This window comes from Emys orbicularis, chromosome 3, assembly GCF_028017835.1.
Source record: "Emys orbicularis isolate rEmyOrb1 chromosome 3, rEmyOrb1.hap1, whole genome shotgun sequence".
Lineage (NCBI taxonomy): Eukaryota > Metazoa > Chordata > Testudines > Emydidae > Emys > Emys orbicularis.
This window is the reverse complement of record NC_088685.1, coordinates 137,083,407-137,105,294: the sequence shown is the minus strand read 5'-3', so window position 1 is coordinate 137,105,294 and position 21,888 is coordinate 137,083,407. Positions and strand designations below refer to the sequence as shown.

The 21,888-nt window shown below is 39.9% G+C and overlaps 1 protein-coding gene across 1 annotated transcript in view; it reads left to right on the top strand.

Annotated features, from left to right (window-relative positions):
* Window positions 1-21,888, top strand: part of ARID4B (AT-rich interaction domain 4B) — a 160,029-nt gene that overhangs the window by 120,393 nt on the left and 17,748 nt on the right. Inside the window, 3 exon segments of the mRNA XM_065401912.1 lie at window positions 6,058-6,315; window positions 19,624-19,708; window positions 20,634-20,826. Of these exon segments, the coding sequence (XP_065257984.1) occupies window positions 6,058-6,315; window positions 19,624-19,708; window positions 20,634-20,826 (536 nt within the window).

Here is a 21,888-nt window from a genome sequence, read left to right as displayed (position 1 = left end):
TCCGCCCTCACAAAGCCACCCTTCAAGCCAGTGGCAACATGCTCCCTCTCCCATCTCTCCATTAAAGTAATATCCTTAGTGACCATTACCTCATCTAGATGAGTCAGCGAACTGGCGGCCATGATGGCTGACCCCCCTTGCACCGTATTCCACAAGGATAAAGTTTCCTTATGGCTCCACCGTAAGATCCCTCCAAAGGTAGTGTTGGAGTTCCACTTCAGTCAGTGCATTCACTCTTTTCTGCCTCCTATGCAGACAGGATCCTGCACTCCCTCGACATGCACAAGCATTCTTATCTCCAGAGGACCCGCTCCTTTTGCGCATCGACTAAACTGTTTGTGACCATTGCCGACTGGTCCAAGGGCCAATCACTTTCCTCCCAGCAAATCTACAAATGGGTCTCCAGGTGCATGCACAAATCCTACACGCTATCCAACGGACTGCCGCCTGACAGAGTTACAACGTGTTCTACACAGCGCAAGCAGCCACATTGGCCTGCCTAGTGGCTGTCTCGTGGCAAGACTTTAGTCATGCAGTAACATGGCGCTCCGTACACTTGTTCATATCTCACTATGGCATGACCCAAGGGGTGGCTGTGGGTTGCACCGTACTACAGACTGCACTTCCTCTCCCTTCCTCACACCGACCTCCACAGTGATCACTGATCACTGTTCACCCACGTTTGGAATACCTGTAGGGACGATCACTCAAAGAAGAGGAGGAGGCTACTTACCTGTTACTCAAGGTTCTTCGAGTTCTGTGGTCCCTATTTGTATTCCAGTACCCACCATCTATTCCCTCTGCTGCAGACTGGACTACTCAGCAATAAGAGAGTCACTGGAGAGGCATTGATCCACACGGCCTATTATACCCTCAGCTGCAAGCATGAGGGGACGCACATGCAGGTCAACAGACACTGCTAAGAGAACTTTCTGCCTCCAGTGCATGGCACGCATGTGCACCCCACATTTGGAATATGTGTGGTCCCCACAAATGGGGACCACACATCTGAAAGAACCTCCAGTTGCAAGTAAGTAACCTCTTTGGTGGTAGTAGTAGTGTAATTCTACTAGTGAGTACATGAACAGACAGCTGGAAGAGAGGTAGGGGATTTAGAGATTTGGCAGCGAGAAGGTTCATGGGGGGTGGAGAGGGGCTCTTCTGTCTACGAAGAAAAGGATGGAGAGTCACTTCTCTAGATACACCTTTTGAAATAAATAAAAGCATTGGAGAGGAGACTGTTTAAGGATTTGGAGGCTGCAGTGAGGTCCAATGACAAAAGCTTTGGCAGCATTGCAGCTGATTCAGACATAAGAGTCGGGAGGTAATTGGTATAGTGAAAAAAGCCAAGGGGGTGTCAACAGAAGTTGAATTCCCTGGAGGATTTTCATTCGCAGTTCTGGGAGATGTGGAGGATCATCCTAAGGCTCCCTGCTGTCTTCATAATTTGTTAGAAATAGTAGTGTGTGCCAAAGCTAATGTGATCCTCTTTTGTCTCTTCTTCCTCCCTTGTTCTGATATTTTCGTTTTCCTGCCTTTTAATCATGTGACAATCTTTCCATATTATTACTCCTGTAATTAAATCTACAGTAAACATGATTCCATTTGAGTCCCACATAAAGAATGCTATATTAATGTGTAGTAATCCATGTTGTTTTCCTGGGTCAAACAAAATAAAGGGCCAAAAGCTATATTCCGTACCAAAGCATTTGTATGAAGCAAGCTGAGAGACAAACATCTAAATATTAAGATTTAAAACAGCAAACTAAAATTATATGCAGGAGTAATAAGTCGACAGTTCAGCATTTATATTTAGACAGCCTGTCTCAAGTATACCTAATATCCAGTCCCCTGATGCTTCATCATATTTATAGAATTACAGATGGAGACCCCAAAAACCTTTTTTTTCCCCCAGATATTTTATTTTTATAGTAGCAGCTAGAGGCCCCAACCAAGATTATAAAGAGCCATTGTGCTAGACATTGTATAAACACATAAGAGACAGTCCATGCCTCAAAGAGTTTGCACTCTAAACAGACGTGAGAGACAGGAAGTGTTCTTATCTTCATTTAACTATAGGAACTGTGGTACAGAAAAGGTTAAATGTCTTGCCCAGTGTCACACATGGAATCTTTTGCAGAGTTGGGAATTGAACCCAGATCTCCTTGAGTCATAGTTCAGAGTCTTAACTAAAAAACCCATCCTTTCAAGCCAGATGATGTGTTCAAATAATGAAAAATATTTCCCACTTCAGAAGGACTATTCTGACTTTGACCAAGCGAGGATAAATTAAGTTGACAGAAGATTCAGCACCCCAGAAATCCACAGATCCCTATATTAACTTAATGCTTGGTTACATTACTCTTACATTTGTTAATTATTATTTATATATGCTGCCATGTTGTTGGTACTGTATGTATGATGAGATTTGGTTTTGACCCCATCCTGGGGTTGTGCAACAACCCTAATCAAATGAACTTTTTATTGGCTGAAGATGCTGGAAAGAACTTTTACAATAAGGATTGGTAACACTCTTTCTGTCAGACACAATGGCCCTAAAGATTACAGGGTATAGCACTTTCCTACATAACAGTACATAACACATACTATTTCATGCATTCATATTTATTTGTTAATATACCCGCACAGTGGGTATGTTTGTATTTGGCCTATGTGCCTCTGTATTGACAAAAATGCTACTGTAGAGTAAATTATGGCTATAATTTTAAGTAGTTTTAAAATATTTAAAACGTTTTAAACTCCCTCACTGTATTGTTTGAGTTTTGTGATATTCATGTATGTGTGTGTGTATTTACACATATTTTAATATATTTGCTTTATTATTACCAGATATTTTAGAATTATAAATGCTTCCTCCTGCCTTTGATTTTCTGCTTCTAAGGGCTGAAGCTTCCACTCTGTGGAGTTTGAGGGTTTCTTTAGCTGGTTGCTGTAATTTAAATAAGTGAGCTACTTACAACCCAGTCCTTCTCACCAGCTGTTTGGTATTGTTTGGGTTGTTGGAACACAGTTATGGTAATGCTCCATTTATGGTAGTGCTCCACTGTCTGCCTTTTCAACATAAATGCATCTCTCCTGTTGTGCAAGGGAGGGGGCTTTCATATCGCTGCAGCTTTGTCATGACTATTGGTTGGTTTGTTTTTGTTTGTTTTTATTTTTAAGATTGTAATTGCTTCCAAGAGTCTTGTTTGTTTCCTTTTTTATTAGAATTTGAATGAACAGCAATGCAAGAAATCTGACATTCACATGCATGCATATATAGCCAAATGAGATTTCTACAATGCTCACTGGAATGCCCTGGCCACAATTTTCTCTAAGAACTTCTGCTTCACAGCATTCAGTTCCTTTCTCTTCATCTTCATACCTGGGTTTGAGGTCTTGAAACAGGAGTTTATGGCCTTCATAAAACAGATTCCACTCTTTCCTTGCAACTTCTGGAACATGCTTTTCCTTTTACAGAGTTCATTCAGGGATATAATCTGGCAGTTCTGCTATTCCCAAAATATGAATATTCTTGGCTTTTGTTTGGTTTTCTAGATTCTCCAACCTGCGATCTAACGAGGCCACTTCTCACTGCACTCTTAACTGCAACCATCTCTGATGACATTTCCTTATGCTTCCTGGCATTTCCCTCTACCTGTTACAGTCCGCTCTCCACCTTACCTACTTGACCATCCAAGTTGCTCAGCTTTACAATGAGGGTTTCAAATATCCCCTCCAGAGAAGTCCTGGTAGACTGTTGTAGAGTCTATTTTCGCATGAAATCCATTGATGCACCAAGAAAGCCACCATATCTGGTGGGTGGTAAGAGGAGACTCCAAACTAGTCCAGGCCTGTGGGTTGCTTTACAGTCGGCTGCACCGTAATTGGACAGACTTTGGAAGAGTCCTTGTTTCTCCTTTTCAGGCATGATTTTCCTCTTTCAGAAATCATTAAGGATTCTGCCATCAGGTTTTGAAAAATTTCGCTCCAATAAAGTTTATTTCATTAAAATTGCCAGAAAATCTCCATGGCACTGAAAACTCTCAGGCATATCTTGCTTCTGCAACATCTTGGCTCTACCCTCAACCCCTGTCTGATACTTTTGTTTCCATAACTTTTTTCTTGTAAGTCCTTAAAATTACAGTAACCATGAGCTGCAATTTGCTAGGATTTGTAAATTACAGCAGCACTGGAGCACTTTGAGAGCACTTTATTGAAAGCTAAATACCAGACAGGTCTAGGTCATGATTGTCAAGGAATTCTCCAGCCTATGGGCCAAATCCTGGTCTCCGGGAATTTAGTGGGAGTTTTCTGGTTAATTTTTGGGTCAAGTATTTGACTATATTGGGAGAGATTGGAGAGGAAAAGAGTTGTAAAGTAGCTGTTTATTGATATTTCAGTTTAATAACTTTGGTGGTTTTAATTATATTAGCAAAATAGACCATTTGAAGTATGTTGTATAATTAATGTGATATTCATTAATACAAAACTCTGTAGACTTTTAAGGATGGAAGTGTCTGTTTAGTAGAGTCCTCTCTATCCTTGGTGTGTATTGAATTTAATAGATATATTTTGGGTTAACTGATAACATAGTACATAAACACTCTGGGAGTTTTAATTTTTTTCTGATGGCATATGCATGTATGCATGCAATGGGCCATATCTATTCCTAGTGCAAGTCCATTGAAATCAGTGCAGTTGTGCTAGGGATGAATTTGGCCCACTATTTAGAAATCACATGGCAGCTAATTAAATAATTGTGATTTGATATTGGCCAAATGCCTTTGGTAGAAAACAGTAAAATGTTGTTTGATCCCTTTCAAGAGAGAAAGTGGCTGTGTTAAATTAATATTTTTGCCTGTACAGTCATATGGAAAAATAGACTCATATCAATATTAATATAGACTTTCTTATTTGTACTGTATATTAAAAACAGAAGTTGACTCAAAGGCTGATAGTTGTATCTCTTCATAAACAGTTTTTAAACTGTGCAAGAATATTTGTTCTGGTTTTCAGGTTTTAACTGATAGGAACCTATGATTTTTAAAAACTCCATGTGTGGCATGGATCTATTATAGGTTGTATATGGAGGAATAAGAACAGTCCCAAAATCCAGTAAGAATGTGCCTTAGAGAATGTTTAGAGGTTAAGGCCCAAATAGCCTTTGTTTTGGGCCCCCATCTCTAGAAACTTAGCACCAGATTTTCAGAGGTGCTGAACACCCTATAGGTGTCACTGATTTAAATCAACAGGATTTATCTGTGCTCAGTACCTCTGAAAATCTGGCCCTATGTTTCTAAAATCACACCTGAAATTACAGAGACTTCATGTGAAATTTTTGGGTCTCAACATATGTATGTGTGTGTGTGTGTGTATGTGTATGCTTGGCTATTTTATTTTTGAAAACCTTTAGCAAAGAATAACAAGGTCATAAATTGGATATTTTTTTTTAAATCCTCCTATTTAGGATCTGTTGCACAAAACTTGCTTTAATGGCAATCCTTTCAAAAGAGAATTGACTCATTTACATGGCCATTGTGAGGCAATGGATGTAACAGAGCGCAGATCTTTATATGGTAGCCAGTCTTACAAGTTTTACAAGTGGTAACTTTCTATCTTGAAAAATGAAACTTAGGAATGTTTTCTCTATATTGAGAAGAATGGGTTTGAGGTGGAAACATAGGTATTTTAGCTACGGGACCAGATGAAGGATTTGAGAATTGAATAATAAAAGCTAAGAACATTAAACAGTTTTTATACCATACAGTACAACTTCACTTCTCTCAGATGTTGATGGATTTTTTTTCTCTAAACCGTCATTTTTTAATCTTCCATTGCTGTAAAAGCATCTTAGTGTCATTATATTCTATGTGTGCTTTGCTCTATTCTTTTTAGTTGATAATACTAATATAACACTGAGGCAATTTCACATATATGGAGCCTGCTGTTTCCAGCCTCTAATGCATCCGCAATATTTATCAGTATATGTGGTTTGGAACTGAAAAGCTTATGAAGTATCTTTTATTAACTCTACAATTTTTTAAACCTTTCAAGAGATGACACGAATAAGGAGGAAGATGAAGATGAAGAAGAAGCAGAGGAGGAGGAGGAGGAAGAGGAGGAGGAGGAGGAGGAAGACAACAATGACAACAATGAGGAAGAAGAGTTTGAATGCTATCCACCAGGCATGAAAGTCCAAGTGCGGTATGGACGAGGGAAAAATCAAAAAATGTATGAAGCTAGTATTAAAGATTCTGATGTCGAAGGTGGAGAAGTCCTTTACTTGGTGCACTACTGTGGATGGAATGTGAGGTAACTTAAGTTTTAGCTAGTGATTACTTCCGTAAAATACTTCTAAAATACACTTGTGTATTTTAAAAACTAACTGCATATTGAATTCCGTACTCTTAACTTTTAGTACTGGTATTCTATGAAGGTCATTGTACTGTATTAAATTATTTAGATTTTTAACATATATAAATACAGTACTTCGTGACTTAGAGCTTAGGAAAAATCTTCTTAAGGTGACTTGTTCAAGGAAAACCTCACTCCTGTCTCAGTTTTCTTTTAAACACCACCAAACAACAAAGGAAATGGCAGTTAGCCCAGTTCTTTAATAAATTTCTTCTGTGGCTCTGTTCAGCCAGTTTTACTGCATACCACATTTGAGTAATCATACACTTGATTAAATCTGTATATGCACTTCTCAAAGTGCAGCACAGAGTACAAAAGCAGTTTGGTGGCATTTACCAGTAAAAAGAGATAGGAGGCCAGTTTTCATTTGGAAAAAAGATGTATTTTTTGCTGGACATCCATACTTGAGAAACCATATTTCACTTTCAGCTTCAGGTTAGACATATCAGTCACTCTGTGCACCCAGGATTCTTAATTGCACATTAGTAAATTGCAGTAAATAATTTCACTTCAATTGTTCAGACCTATTTTTTCCAATTGCCCCAATCTTCTGAACAAGACTCTTCTTAGCCTGGTGGCTTGTTATGCCATTCTTATTTTATTGGTACCATACCTGGAGTTTGTTCTTAATATAGTATTATTGAAAAACTGTTGAGGCTTAACTTATTTTTTTAAGTAAATCCTGTAGTAGAAACTTTAGTGGGAATAAGATACAAGATACTTTGAAAAAGGCAAAAAAAGTAAAGCTTCTTGAAATCTTTTAAGCCAATTATCTAGTCTTCTGCTTTTTTGCCATTTCAACATATCCTTTTCTGCTAACTGTTCTCAGGCTGCTGTCTTTTTAAACTTTGTTTTACTCAGTATGAGATTAACAGGGCTTTAGAAGCAAGAGGTTTGAGGCAAATCTAACTTCCTTCATGAAAACCCTTATGAACCTTTTATCATCTTCACCTATCATCTGGACTTGCATTACTTTAGTACCTCTGGCCAAGAGGACAGAACAGAGGTTTCTTTGGACCTTATACAGTGCTGGCCGGATCAGCTGGCAAGGGTCACAATTGTAAAAGCAGGCCACTTTTCTCCTTCCGTTGATTCCACCATTTGCATCTGATTTCACTGAATGCATCACCCAAGCACCTACTGATCTGGGGAATTACCGTTCATTATTGAGGCCTCTGACTTCAGTCTTTTGCAGTATTTGTAGCTTGTACACCGTACTGGAATGGCCTAATTTTCTTTTACATAAAAAAGAGTCTTCAGGAAACATCAAGTAGGCATGTCAGAGAAACAAGGCTATAGGATCCATTCCTTAAATGTCAATATACTGGGGGAAGCAGAGGTCAGTTTGGGGTTTAGATAGGATTTGGAACACTACTAGTATTTCAGTCATTGCCACGAAGGACTTGCCTTAGTATCCAGACTGATGAAATTTGCACCCTGGGCCTTTGACAGTTGCTGCATAGACTTCAAAAGGGATTCGCATTTTAAAAGTCCTTTTGAGATGTCTTCATTGTTTTTTAATTCAAAGGAGAATCTTAGGAAGAGCTTTACGAATAAATTCTCTGTCTCTTCAAAGTAAATGTTATCAAACATGCTACCGGGTGAAAGAGTCGGAGGGGTTTACTCAAGCAGCACTACTTCTTAAATCTGGAAAAAATCAGAAGTTGAAATCCAGCCTTCCTCTTGCAGACCCTCAGCAGCTTCATTGTTAAAGGAGAAGTCAAGATTGTGTGTTTGTGCGCTATGAACTCTGAATTTTAAACAAATGCATAGATTGATATCAAAAGGATCCTTCCTATAGCTAGGATGTATTAGATATTAAGGGCACCTTCAGTTAACCATTGACCCCCACCTCCACCAAGGTACAACAGTTATTTTCGACGTTTTGAAGTCTTCACTTGCTGCTGTTTGATCTTTTCTGCCAGCTGAACTGCATGTATGTTCCTTTCTAAAATGCCGCCGATCAAGGACAGTCTTTTTGGAGGGTTGAGAGAATATATTTCACCAAAAAGTGTTTAATCGTTTGGGCCTTCAGAAATTTTCTTAACCCCATACAATTGCTATTTAGCTACTGGAATTTATAAAGACCATCACACAGGCTAGTTAGTTTAATTCAAATGAGATAGCGGGAAATGTTGGATTAGACAGTCCATCACTATCAGGGCAGGTGAGTCTACTGCACTCCACGTCTACAAACAGCATTTGTCACAACTGTGACATGCCCCCACTTAAGGTAACATCTTGGAATTTTTGTGGTGTCAAGATATGTAGTCTGTCACATATTCAGCTTGACAACTGTCTTTGAGTCAATTCCAGACTTGAAAAATAGTTGTTTTTCCTTGGTGTTTCTTGGTATTCTATTGCTCCAGGGAGGTTCATCTTAGAGGTGTGTGTGTGTGTGTGTGTGTGTGTGTGTGCGCGCATATTCTTTTTCTGTTAAGTCTTGGATTTTATTCAATTTTTAAGTAGAACAAGTGATTTAAAAACCTTAGTTCATGTAATAATTGTCTCAGATGGTTTAGAATCCATGGTCTTCTTATCTCTGTTCTTTTTTCTTTAAGTTTAAAATTGTTTTTTCCTCCATTCTAAACACTATATCATGTACTACGTATTCCTCAAACCAAAAACAGTCTAATCAAGAATTCTTCAACACTGATGGCATTTACTTAGAAGTTCTCATTCCAAGAGGATATTATCCCTCCCTCAGTCCATGCCTTATATCAGTATATCGGGGATGAAAGTAATATTAACTGTTCTGATATTCAGAATATTTATGCTTCACTACACTTTTTTGAAGAACCATTTAGTGATACTAAGCATAGTAGGACATTGTCAACTTTCTTGTATTAATTAGGGAAGCCTTGAAACTGAGTAATTTTCTAGCTGCACTTTATCTTGTGGAGGAGATCACCATTACTACTTGTATGGATGAAGGAAGTGGGTACTGCCGATAAGGGAATCTAAGTTGGGTCTCTTAGAACAGGAATCAGACTCTCTTTAATGGAAGAAAGAGGTAATGGTACTGGTACTAGTACTAGATGCATGTTCTCTCTTATTAGAAAGAAAATTGTTTACATACCCCATATTTTTTAATATTAACCAGAAAGCTCGAGATAGAGAACAATCTTAATATCCTTTTTGCCCCTGAATAGGAAACTTTGGTTTACTTTACACTAGTGATGACATTGGTGTTAGATCAGGTAGCTAAAGCTAATCCCAACAGACTCAAAACCTTACTAGTTTTTTATGCTTAGAACTAGATTCTGATGACATCTATTTGAGGTGGGGACTAGTATATTTAACCATTCTCCTGAAACCTGGGGGAATGTATCTTTTGGGAAGTAACAGTCCTAGAGAAGAAGATTACTCTGTATTCAGTTTGAAGATTGAAAGGGGAGATGGAACTAACCTAGTGGACTCAATGGGAATGAGATGTTCTCAATCATAAAATTGCAATCCTGCTACCATGTTCGTCTGAGGAAAAAGTGAAAAATTCTCAGTTGCAAAAGACATTTCTCGTGAGATTTTTGCATTCTGGAATTGCTGATACATAGTTCTATAAAGTTGTTATAGTCAGATGCTTAGAAGTGTTGGGGATCCCCTTTGTGGTTTGAAGGGTCACTTGCTGAATTTTGCACAATTTCTATGGATCTAAAACTTCCTTAGAACGTGCAGTACAAGTCCCTCTAATTGTGGTATTTGCAGTTTTCAGCTGACAACACTATGCAGATAAAATAAAATACATTGAAAGGTGAATTACAGAGGGTTTTGAAATATGAATTAACCCTGCAATATGTGCAGAATGCCCCAAATAGCATGGCGCAGAGGAGCATATTCAGCACAAATTCTAAATTAATAATCTTTGTAGGTCATTTAAACTCTTAACAGGCTGGCTGCCAGATGCTCTGACACCCCAAAATGCATCATTCTTGGACGTTACAGCTATTCTGAAATTATACCGTATCCCTTTTTCTTTTGGAAATTTGGTTGGGGGAAATATTAGTTACTTACTTAATTGACTGTTTTAAGTTTTTTGTGCTTCACAGTTAGATGTTGAAGCAAAAGAGGCTTGAGGTACCCCAGGTTTGAGGAGCCCCTGAATAGTGTATGTAATTGAGAAAAGTTATGAATATTCAGAGTGAAGCCTGCTTGAGGGCATCACTTGAGACCTTCAGAACCTGGTTAAGTAATATAGGAGGCTTTACCTAATGGTCCAGGCCATTTGGAAACCAGCTTTAAAGCACACTCAATATGAGGGTTGCTCTCTAAGTAAAACTCCGCATGCCTGACAGTCATTGGCATTGACTAAACTGATATTGAGGAGTGTTTTATTTTATTCGTTTTATGTGGACTCATCCAGGGTTTGAAAAATCCACTTCCCCATCTGAAGTAGGACTCTGTTGGGTGAGTGCCATTAGCTTCTGCAGAATTTTAGCTTTCATAAAAAAAAAAATTCTAATCCTTATGGTTGTGAAGATAATCTTCCAAACACAAACTGAGTGTAAAGCAATGCAGTTATGTCTTCCTAAGTCTGCAGAGACTGCTCCAGTACTGCTAGGGTGGAAGGGGAGCCCAGCTGCTGCTCTTTCTGCTATGGAAGTCTCACAGGATAATCACTCCTTTTAGGAGTAGGGTTCCCTAGAAGTGCCACCTTCCCAACCCTTTGCACCATGGAGCACTGTGGAGGGGACACGCCATCCCAGCAGAGGGCTCTGTGTTTGTGTGGAGGCCTCACTGACATTTCGCTACCCCATCACAGCAGAAGGCCAGCACACATACACAGAGCGCTTTCTTGGGGTGCAAAGAGAAATCCTATGTACATGTGACTGACTGGCTGGAGGGGCATATGGCTCAAGAAGAGCTGTGAGTAGGAGTACCATGTATTTCAGCTTGGCATGTAGGCATAGTGCTATGGGCTAGCATTATGGTAATATCAATAATTATTATTAATAATAATAACTAATAGCCAGCATTGGGTATGTTTTTTGTGGTTTGAACACATAAGTGCACTGTATGTCGGCACACTTTGTCAATAAATACATTCTTCTCAAAATGTAGCTGGTTGTTCAATAGTGTGCAGAATTCAAGAGTAAAGAGAAAAGTCTCAAATGGAAAAAGGGTTGCTAAATGTGCAAAACCACTTAATTTTTTTCTATGCGTTTTGAAGAAATAAACAGAGGAAGTATGAAAATTGAATTTGTTCTTTTCTCTATTAGGATAGCAGAAGTTTTGTGCCTTTTTGGCAGAAAGCTGTGTGCGGTTGTCTCTACGATGGTATAGGCTGCAGCATCTGTCCTTTCAGTTCTCGACTATGCATTGATGATGGTCAGGGAGTTAGTTTTGTCCATGCTTTCAGGGCTTTTATTAAGAAGGTGAAAAGAAAACATCTTCCACTGATGCTGCCTTGTCAGACCCTAGCCTGTCTCTTGAGAGCCTTGCAAGCAGAGAGAGCCATCTCAAAGGACAAAATCCAGAAGTTCACCTTATTGTTACTTATTAAATCATTCAAGAGAGATACAGAAATGTTTTCAGCTCCCTCACCTTTAGTGTTAATCTTAACAAAAAGAAATACTTTTACAGATAGGTTGTGGAACTCATTGCCACAATATGTCATTGAGGCCAAGAGCTTAGCAGGATTTTAAAAAGGATTAGACTTCTATATGAATAGCATACTCTGCGTTGTTATAGTAAATATTTTTTTTAAAAAGCTTTGAAAGGGATATAAACCCTTAAACTTCAGGGCATAAGCAACCCTCTTCCTCTCAGGAATTAAGAGGAAACTTTCTTGGCGACCAGCTTACATCATATCTACCTACTGCAGAGTTTCTTTCTCTAAAGCACCTGGTACTGACTGTTGTTGGAAACAGCATCCTGGACTAAATAGACTTTATTCACCTAAGGAAGTGGTTCCCAAATTTTAACAACCCGTGAACCCCTTTCACTAAAATGTCAAGTCTCGCGAACCCCCTCCTAAAAATGAATATTTCCAGGGATTTTCTCCTTTACCTGAGTATAAATTATAAAAGCAGTGATCTTGGGAAATATAAAATTTGTTTTTATGACATGCTTATTACACACTAATTATTTATCATTTCAGTATTTTTATTACCATATATACTCGATCATAAGCCGGTTCGTTTATAAGCCGACACCCCCCCAAGATGGATAAGTAAAAATAGAAAATTTTAATAACCTGTTCCTAAGCTGACCCTATAATTCAGGGGTCAGCAAACTTTGGCTCCCGGGCCATCAGGATAAGCCGCTGGTGGGCCGAGATGGTTTTTTTACCTCGAGCGTCTGCAGGCACGGAGGTAAACCTAAGTAAACAAAGTGTCCCGGTGCGCCAGCTGCTTACCCTGACAGGCCGGGACAGCAACTGGTGGGGAAATTTTTTGGGGGGGGGAGAAGCTGGGAGTCAGGGGAGTAACCCCTGTGACCACCCCCCCACATGATCCCACCCCTAGCCCGGGACCCCCACACTCTCCCCATCCCATCCCTTCCCACCTTATCTGGGGAGGGCCAGGGGAGGATGTCTCTGGCCTGGCTGGAGCTGCTCCGGCAGGCTGGGCAGCGCGGCGACAGCCTGCTCCAGCGTCCAGAACAGGCGGCGCGGCCGCAGCATGGTCCAGCAGGCTGGGCCGGACAGCATGGCTGCAGTATGCTCTAGCGGGCTGGGCAGCGCGGCCACAGCCTGCTCTGGGGGGTGGGGCCGAGCGGCACAGCTGCAGCCTGCCAGCCCCGGAGCTGCAGCTGCTTCGGAGGCTGAGGGGAGAGCAGCATGGCCAGAAGCGGAGAGACTCTGGCCCTGCCTCTTCCCTTCTGGCTTTGCTGGCTGCGCTGCCTCTCCTTACTCCCTCTGTTGGGGGGAGGGGCGGTGTCCCACCTCTCCCTCTCTATACCCGTTCATAAGCCGACCCCCTTCTCTGGTGCTTCCCTTTTTTACTAAAAAAATTCGGCTTATGAACGAGTATATATGGTACATTATGAAAATGGCAACACTCTTCCAAGATCTCACTTTCGTAGCTTATATCACTTTGAATAAGCCTGTTATAAGACAAGGCTCCTAGGAGTATCAGATGTGAAACAGCATGAAGGTATTTAAAAAGCCAACTCAGAGTTCCTCCTACACAGGCATTCAGGTCTTGAGCAGTCCAGGCAAACAACGCACGTTACAACAAAGCTTAAACTTGTTCTTCATAATAATTTTAAAAACAATACAAGCTGCCTATTTAATTTTAAAAACAGCAAAAAATATCCACCTCCCTTTCAATTTCTTATAAGGAGTCTTGAAGTTTAAATCTCCTCAGTGTGATAGATATGCTTGCTTTGATCTGCTTGGCTCTTGGAAGTCCAGGGGCTCCGGGCTGCTGGCCCCGTACTGTCCAGAGTTCTTAGGGACAGCTCTGTCCACCATTAGGGATTTTTTTTCCCGAGAACCCCCTCAAACATTTCACGAACCCCCAGGGATTCACGAACCCCAGTTTGGGAACCACTGAGCTAAGGATTTGGTCCTGTATCCTGTGGTCCATCTTAATGGCATACTCAGTGTGGATGAGTACCACAGGACCAGCAAGGATCCCCCCAGAGGGATATGAATTCTTTATCATTTTCTATGAGTGAGTGTTCATTTTTCTTTCCTTTTTTTTTATTCAAAACAGGCTTTCTGAAGGCAATCATTTTAACCAGAAAGATAAAGAAGCTTCAATCCCTTCTGGTTTAGTCCTCCAGTCTTAATTTTGATTAAAAATGAATGGACTCTTCTTCCTTGTCATAGATTTCTCCCTAAAGTATTTCACATGAATTTTACCTTTTTTGCCCTTATACCTTTCTGTTTTTAATGAGTCATTTCATAAAGATACCTTTCCTTCCTTTTGGGCATAGAGCCAAAAGAGAACCTGTCTCCAAGCAATATGATTTCAGATAGTAGACTTTGCAAATAGAATCATAGAAATGTAGGGCGGGAAGGGACCTCAAGAGGTCAAGTCCAGCCCCCTGCGCTGAGTCAGGACCAAGAATATCTAAACCATCCCTGATGGGTGTTTGTGTAACCTGGTTTTTAAAACCTCCAGTAATGGGGATTCCACAGCCTTCCTTGGAAGCTTATTCCAGAACTTAACTACCCTTGTAGTTAGAAAGCTATTCCTAATATCTAATCTAAACCTCCCTTGCTGCAGATTAAGACTATATTGGTTTTTATCCTACCTGCAGTGGACACAGAAAACAGTTGATTACTGCCCTCTTTGTAACAGCTCTTAACATATTTGAAGATTGTTATATCGCCCCCTCCCCAATCTTTTCTCAAACTAAACATGCCCAGTTTTTTTAGTCTTTCCTCATAGCTCAGGTTTTCTAAAGCTTTTATAGTTTTCTTGCTCCCCTCTAGACTCCCTCCAGTTTTCTTAAAGTGTGGCACTTGAAATTGGCACAGTGTTGCAGCTGAGGCCTTGTTTGTGCCGAGTAGAGAGGAACAGTTACCTCACGTGTCTTACATACAGTACTCCTGTTAATACATCTTAGAATATTAGCCTTGTTCACAGCTGCATTACATTGTTGACTCATCAATTTGTGATCCACTATAACCTCTAGATCCTTTGCAGCAGTCCCCCGCCTGGCTAGACAGTTATTCCCCATTTTGTTTTTGTACATTTGATTTTTCCTTCCTAAGTGTAGTACTTTGCACTTCTCTTTATTGAATTTCATCTTGTTGGTTTCAGAGCAATTCTCCAATTTGTCAAGGTCATTTTGAATTCTAATCCTGTCCTCCAAAGTGCTTGCAACCCCTCCCTGCTTAGTGTCATCTATAAATTGTATAAGCATATTCTCCAAGTCATTAATGAAAATACTAAATAGTACCAGACCCAGGAGATACCCCAGCAGGACCCCCTATAAACATCCCCCCAGTTTGACCATGAACCATTGATGACTTCTCTTTGAGTCCAGTCTTTCAACCAGTTTTCACCCACCTTATAGTAGTTTTATCTAGATCACATTTCCCTAGTTCACTTATGAGAATGTCATGTGTCTGTGTCGTGTCAAATGCCTTAATAAAATCAAGATATATTATGTCCAGTAGGCCAGTAATCCTGTCAAAGATGGAAGATAGTTTGATTTGGCATGATTTGTTCTTGGCAAATCCATGTTGGCTATCTGACCACCCTCTTTTCCCTTAGGTGATTACAAATTGATTGTTAATTTGTTCCAGTATCTTTCTGGGTATCAAAATTAGGCTGACTGATCTATAGTTCGCCAAGTTCTTTTTGTTCCCCTTTTAAAAGATAGGTACTATGTTTACCCTTCTCCAGTCCTCTGTGACGTCACCCATCCTTCATGAGTTCTCAAAGATAATGGCTAACGGTTCTGAGATTGCTTCAGCTAGTTCCTTAAGTATCCTAGGGTGAATTTCACAAGGCCCTGACAAGTTGAATACATCCAACTTATCTAAATATTCTTTAACTTGTTCTTTCCCTATTTTGGATTGTATTCCTTCCCCCTTGTTGTTTATATTAATTATGTTATCTGGTCACATTTTACCTTTTTAGTGAAGACTGAAGCAAAATAGGCATTAAACACCTCAGCCCTCTTGAAGTCATCCATAAATAGCTCTCCTTTCCTCCTGGTCTTTCTCTTGCTCCTAATGTATTTATAGTACCTCTTCTTTATTTATTTTTATTTATATTTATTTTCTTTTATGTCCTTTGTTGGGTATAACTCATTTTGTGCCTTAGTCTTTCTAACTTTGTTCCTACATGCTTGTGCTATTCGTTCGTACTCATACAAATACTTGTACCATATACAGTCAGTTGCCCATTCTGGTAAGTATTTAGGATCCATTCAGTCAGTCAGAGCCCTGGTGGCTTCTGAGGTATTTTTTTTCTAACTCCCTGTATGTGAGTTGTTAGATTTTGTAGAACTGCAAGACTAACATTGACCTTTCTCCACTCCTCACCATCTCCATCCATCCCTGAGAAGTCACTACTTCACAGTTCTCCAAAGGATGCTATTTTGTGGACAGAATCCCAAACTGGAATAAGTAGGTTTTATTTACCAATAACTGGTATTCTCCTTTGGATGCATCTATCTATTTTCAAATGCCTACTATTCTCTGATCACACGCCAAGTGAGGGGAGGACCTGCATTATACAGACATGTGGGTAAAGCGGGTCAATAGACAACAATTCATGTTAATGACTTGAATATTTTCTAATGCCAGTGTCTATGGGGAATTATGTGCTGTACACATAAATCTCTAAATACCATGGAACACTGAAGATGACGGTCCACTTGGAGAATTCCACTCGCAGCATAGTAACCCAGGTTTTTCTCTTATTAAAAGTGCATGTTTCTTTTAACCTAGAACTGAAGAACTTCTTTTCACATTCTCAACTCTTGTTCTTCTTTTCTTGAGTGAGCAAATCATTTGAAGCCCCATTTATGAAGTAGAGATGGTTCAGTTGTGTGACTTTAAAAATGTTGCAACTCTATAGGGCAAAATATAAGACCCTGCAAAATCTATAAATTCCTGAATGTTCTTTTGTACTTGTCCCTAAGGATCATATCCTCTCAGTGCTTTAAAGGTTTATGCTTCTTAAATTTGAAATGTGTGTGTTGGTATAGATAATGCACACAGTAGCATTTTCCACTGAAAAGCCACTTTGGGGATTTGGACACCCAGTTCCCATTTAAAATTGAGAACTGTATGACCAAATCCTCTAGGAGACGTTTTGAACATCTCAGTCTAATGTAGCTATAGGTATTTCCTACCAGATTATTGAATTTAAATTACACCAACTGGTATGGCAGCATTCCAGTGTCATTCATCTGACAGTGATGACATACTAACCTTTGAATATCAATCTAAGTCTAACCTAACATTGAGTGTTTTAAGTCACTGGAGACACATGCAGTGTTTAAAGTTAGTTTCTTTATGTGGAAAATTATTTTTGTTGGGGTAGCATGTAGAATCGGTGAATAAGGCTGCAAGTGGTATAGTGATGTAATCAAAATTGAAATGAAATTTGTAGAGTACTCAATTTTCTCTGTGAACATGTTCAATCCTAGTGCTGCTTTCTCTCATAAATTTAGATCTAAAAAAATCCCTTAGCTCTGGAGTGCATGGTCCATTCAGAATTCGGTTTGGTGTGATTCCATCATGTTAACATGAGCTTGATCTAAAGAAACCTTACTTTAAACCACAGCAGTTATGAATTTGCTATTGGCAGGTTTACCTGTCACCTAAGGATCTAGAGAAAGAAAGAAATCTGGATCTCTCTACCTATGTCTAACCTGGTCATTAAAATTAATTTAATCAAAATCATGTCCCTGATAGTGTGGTCACTCTCAGTACATTAAGATTTTCTAGGGAAAAAGACTATGAAAATTTGTCAGCATTTAATAAAGAGAAAGGTCCATATGAAAAATAATATTGAACATATTTGTGTTCCAATATGAAAACCTCTCTCCTTTCATATCATTATTATGTTTCTGGATGTCATTCTTTGTTTTATGAGTGTGGGGGATGTGAATGGGTAAAGCACTAAATTTATCTTCTGGACTCCTCTGTTCAAATCTTGATTTAGGTCATAAATGAAAATGAGTTTGGTGGCCTCTTCAATCCCTACATTGGTCAGTATCACAAAAGTTACCAGAGTTAGGCACATTTGTCAATGGTTGCTAAGATGTGGCCTGGGACTGTAATAGCAGAGGCTCTACAAGTCAAAATAGAGGTGTAATGTCAGATCTGTGTGAGAAAGCTTAGCATGAGATCTAGCTCTGCACTGTTGTGCTAGTTGCATACTGTATTTTCATGATACTGTATACACATTTTCATGACTACCAAATGAACTCCATTTATACACACACACACACACACACACACACACTTATTTGTTTTTAATTAACACATTTCTTATTCAGACACTTTTTGAATTCACAGTGTAGGCAGGCCAAGGTATTGTGTTCATAATAAACTCATTTTTTTTATTCTTAACTTTACATAGTGCGTTTTGTTTTTTTTAATTGTTGTTAGCTTTCTAGTCTGAGCACATTTCTATCATGAATGTTCTTAATGAGAATATATATGTTCAGCAGTCTTGGATTTTGTACTTCACATGTACAGTTTCAGGAGGTGGGACACATGAGGCAGTTGATGTACATATGTTAGTACTATTTATAGAGCATCTAACTGATAGTACCTTCTGATATCAAATAAAAAGTTCCTAATGCAAAAATCCTTCTAGATCTCAAGGGGAGCTTTATAGAGGATACAGAATCAGCTACAAGGAGTTTTTCTTTTCTTTTTTTACCAAGCAATCAGGTTTTCTATTACTATAAGAATTTGTTTTTAATTAGTAAGATGATATACTATATTGGGAAAATTTACCTTGCATATCTGTACAGCAGTATATGACTCAAGTATTCTGCTTTCCCTATGGGCATGGATATCCCATTATTATTTGATATAAATTATATGCACAAAAGGAGAGCAGAATATTAACTTTGAATACTACCATCCCAGTATGAGAGGAGAATTTTGCCCTATATGCTAAGAAAGAAAAGATTTGAGATTTTGCAATACTTTACAATACCTAAGAATATAAGAACACCCATACTGGGTCAGCCCAAAGGTCCATCTAGCCCAGTATCCTGTCTTCTGACAGTGGCCAATGCCAGGAGCCCCAGAGGGAATGAACAGAACAGGTAATCATCAAGTGTTCCATTCCCTGTCACCCATTCACAGTTTCTGGCAAACAGAGGCTAGGCAGGAGCACCGCCAGCTTTTCTGCCGCCCAAGGCAGCGGAAGGTCCCGCCCCGAAATGCCACCCCCCACAGAGGCGGCGGACGGTCCCGCCGCCGAAATACCGCCGCAGTCGCTGCCCCCCAAATTGTAGCGCCCTAGGCGACCACCTAGGTCACCTAATGGGTTGCGCCGGCCCTGAGGCTAGGGATACCATCCCTGCCCATCCTGGCTAGCAGCCATTGATGGACCTGTCCTCCATGAACTTATCTAGTTCTTTTTTTAACTAGAAGATACGGTAGAAATATATTCATTACTTTTCACTCTTAAGTACAGAGTCTGTCTGCATATGGTTTCCATTACATGTTTTACTACTTTTTCTTTCCCCTGTAGAATGTGTCTTATGAAATTTTGAATGTTTGCTTAAAATTCTGTTTATATATATTTTTGAAATGCTTGCTTTCACATTTAGATATGATGAATGGATAAAAGCAGACAAGATAGTGAGACCAGCTGATAAAAATGTGCCAAAAATAAAGCATCGGAAGAAAATAAAGGTAGATTTTTTTCTATTAGATCATTTTGCTGCTTAATTTACTTTCATATAGACTGATTTTATAATTATAGCCTTTAAATGGACTTGGAAATTCATGATAAATTTAAAATTAGTTTCTGTTAGCCTCTTAGAAGCATACACTTTTTTAAGCATGATTTTTGTCCTTCCCTTTTGAAAGATAGCTTTTTCCTCCTCCTCTTCCCCCCGCACTCCCAGTTCGTCTGGTGCACCAACAGGAAACAGAGCCATTCCCTCATCAGCGATGGCAGCACAGCACCAGGAAATAAAATTTGCTAGCTACCCTGCTGGCTTTGAAGCACAAACCTGTGTCGAATCTACATAAATGTGGCTTGTATCTTGCTTTTAACTTCTTGCCAACTGTGGTAGATTTAAAAAAAAACCACAGATATTTTGGGCCAGATCCTGGTCAATTCCTTGTGCGGGGCAGAAGGGTGTGAGCAACCTTTCCCCCCCCACCAACAGGCTCCATGGCCATCCCTGCACTCTGAACACAAGGACTACTAGAATCCAGTGCCTCTGATAGAGCCAGACTTGCCTATAGCCTCTCCTCCTTCCTCATTAGCACAGCACAAGGGTGTGCCATTCAATCCAGGCTGTCACAACAGTCATGCCTTCTCTCTGCAATATCCCTTACTGCAGGGTCTAGCATAGTGGAAGAACGGTTTAGCCCTTAAATGCTGAGAATATTCCTCATCAGATATAAGTGTTAAGGAATTCACATTTTTGGTGTTAATACTTGTGCATAAGACAAAATACAGTACTTGCATATTCTTGTAAAGGAACAAAGAAAAACTTATTCTTAGGTTTTGTGTTCAAAATCACTGTCTGCATTGCTAATTGTAATTCACCTTAAATTATATGTTAGCATTAGAAGAGTTTTTAAAATGGTTTTTTCCTTAACCTAGAATAAAACTGACAAAGAGAAGGATGAGAAGTATTCTCCTAAAAATTGTAAATTGCGACGCTTGTCAAAACCACCCTTTCACACGAGCACATCACCAGAGACTGAGTCCAAACTTGACAGCACTGAAGCCAAAAACTCTGAACAAGCTCCAGTTAAATCCATAGAAATTACTTCTATCCTTAATGGGCTACAAGGTATTGTACATGGACTTTCTAATTCAGTATGTAATCATTTTACCAGTATTTAAAAGTGACAGTACAGAGCAATTGAAGCAAACTATAAATAAGGCTGCGAGTTTGTCATGGAGGTCACGGATTCCATGACTTTCTGGGAGTTCTGCAGCAGCTGGCCCAGTGGCCACATGAGCAGCTCGGGTGGCCCCCAGGCCAGCCACACCGGCCACTGCTGGGGCAGTCTCAGGCCACCGTGCCCCTCCCCCCAGCAGCAGCAGGAGTTTGGGTTTGGGAGGGGGCTCAGGGCAGAGGCAGGGGGTTGAGGTGCAGGAGGGGGAGAGGGCTCTGGGCAGCGCTTATCTTGGGGGGACGAGGGGGCTGTCCAGCTCCCAGGCAGAGGTGCGACCAGGTGGCTCCGCATGCTGCCTGTGTCCACAGGTGATGCCCCCGCAGCTCCCATTGGCTGTTGTTCCCAATCACTTGGGGCAGGGGCAGCATGCAGAGCCCCCCTGGCTGTGCCCTCCTCCCAGCACCAGCAGGGGCCATGGGCCACCGCCCTCCCCCCAGCAGCAGCGGATCCCCTGGGCCGCCCCCTACCCTCCATACCATGCACATTTTAGTTAGGGGTATATAGTACAAGTCATGGACAGGTCACGGGCCGTGAATTTTTGTTTACTGCCTGTGACCAGTCCATGACTTTTACTTAATATACCCGTGACTAAAACATAGCCATAACTATACATTGAAACTTGTGGAAGAGGAAGTTTCCTTCAGAGCATTAGGAGATTATTATTATAAATTCAGAGTCTGTCTCTCTCTTTGCATGTCTTTTTATTTATAAATTGTTTTATATATATTTTGCACATAAATAGCACATTTTTGTCTAAAGTGCTAAAAACATACACAAACTTTCTGAATAGATATTCTGGATTCAGATGATTTCTGTAATCTTAAAAATAATCAGTTCACTTGTAAAATAATACTTTGAAAAGTTTTTCTGTTGTGTTTTCCCCTTTTTGTGTTTGACAAAGTATCCTTGGCTGTTCTTTTTAGAAATAACAAAATGAAAAATTATAAAATTAT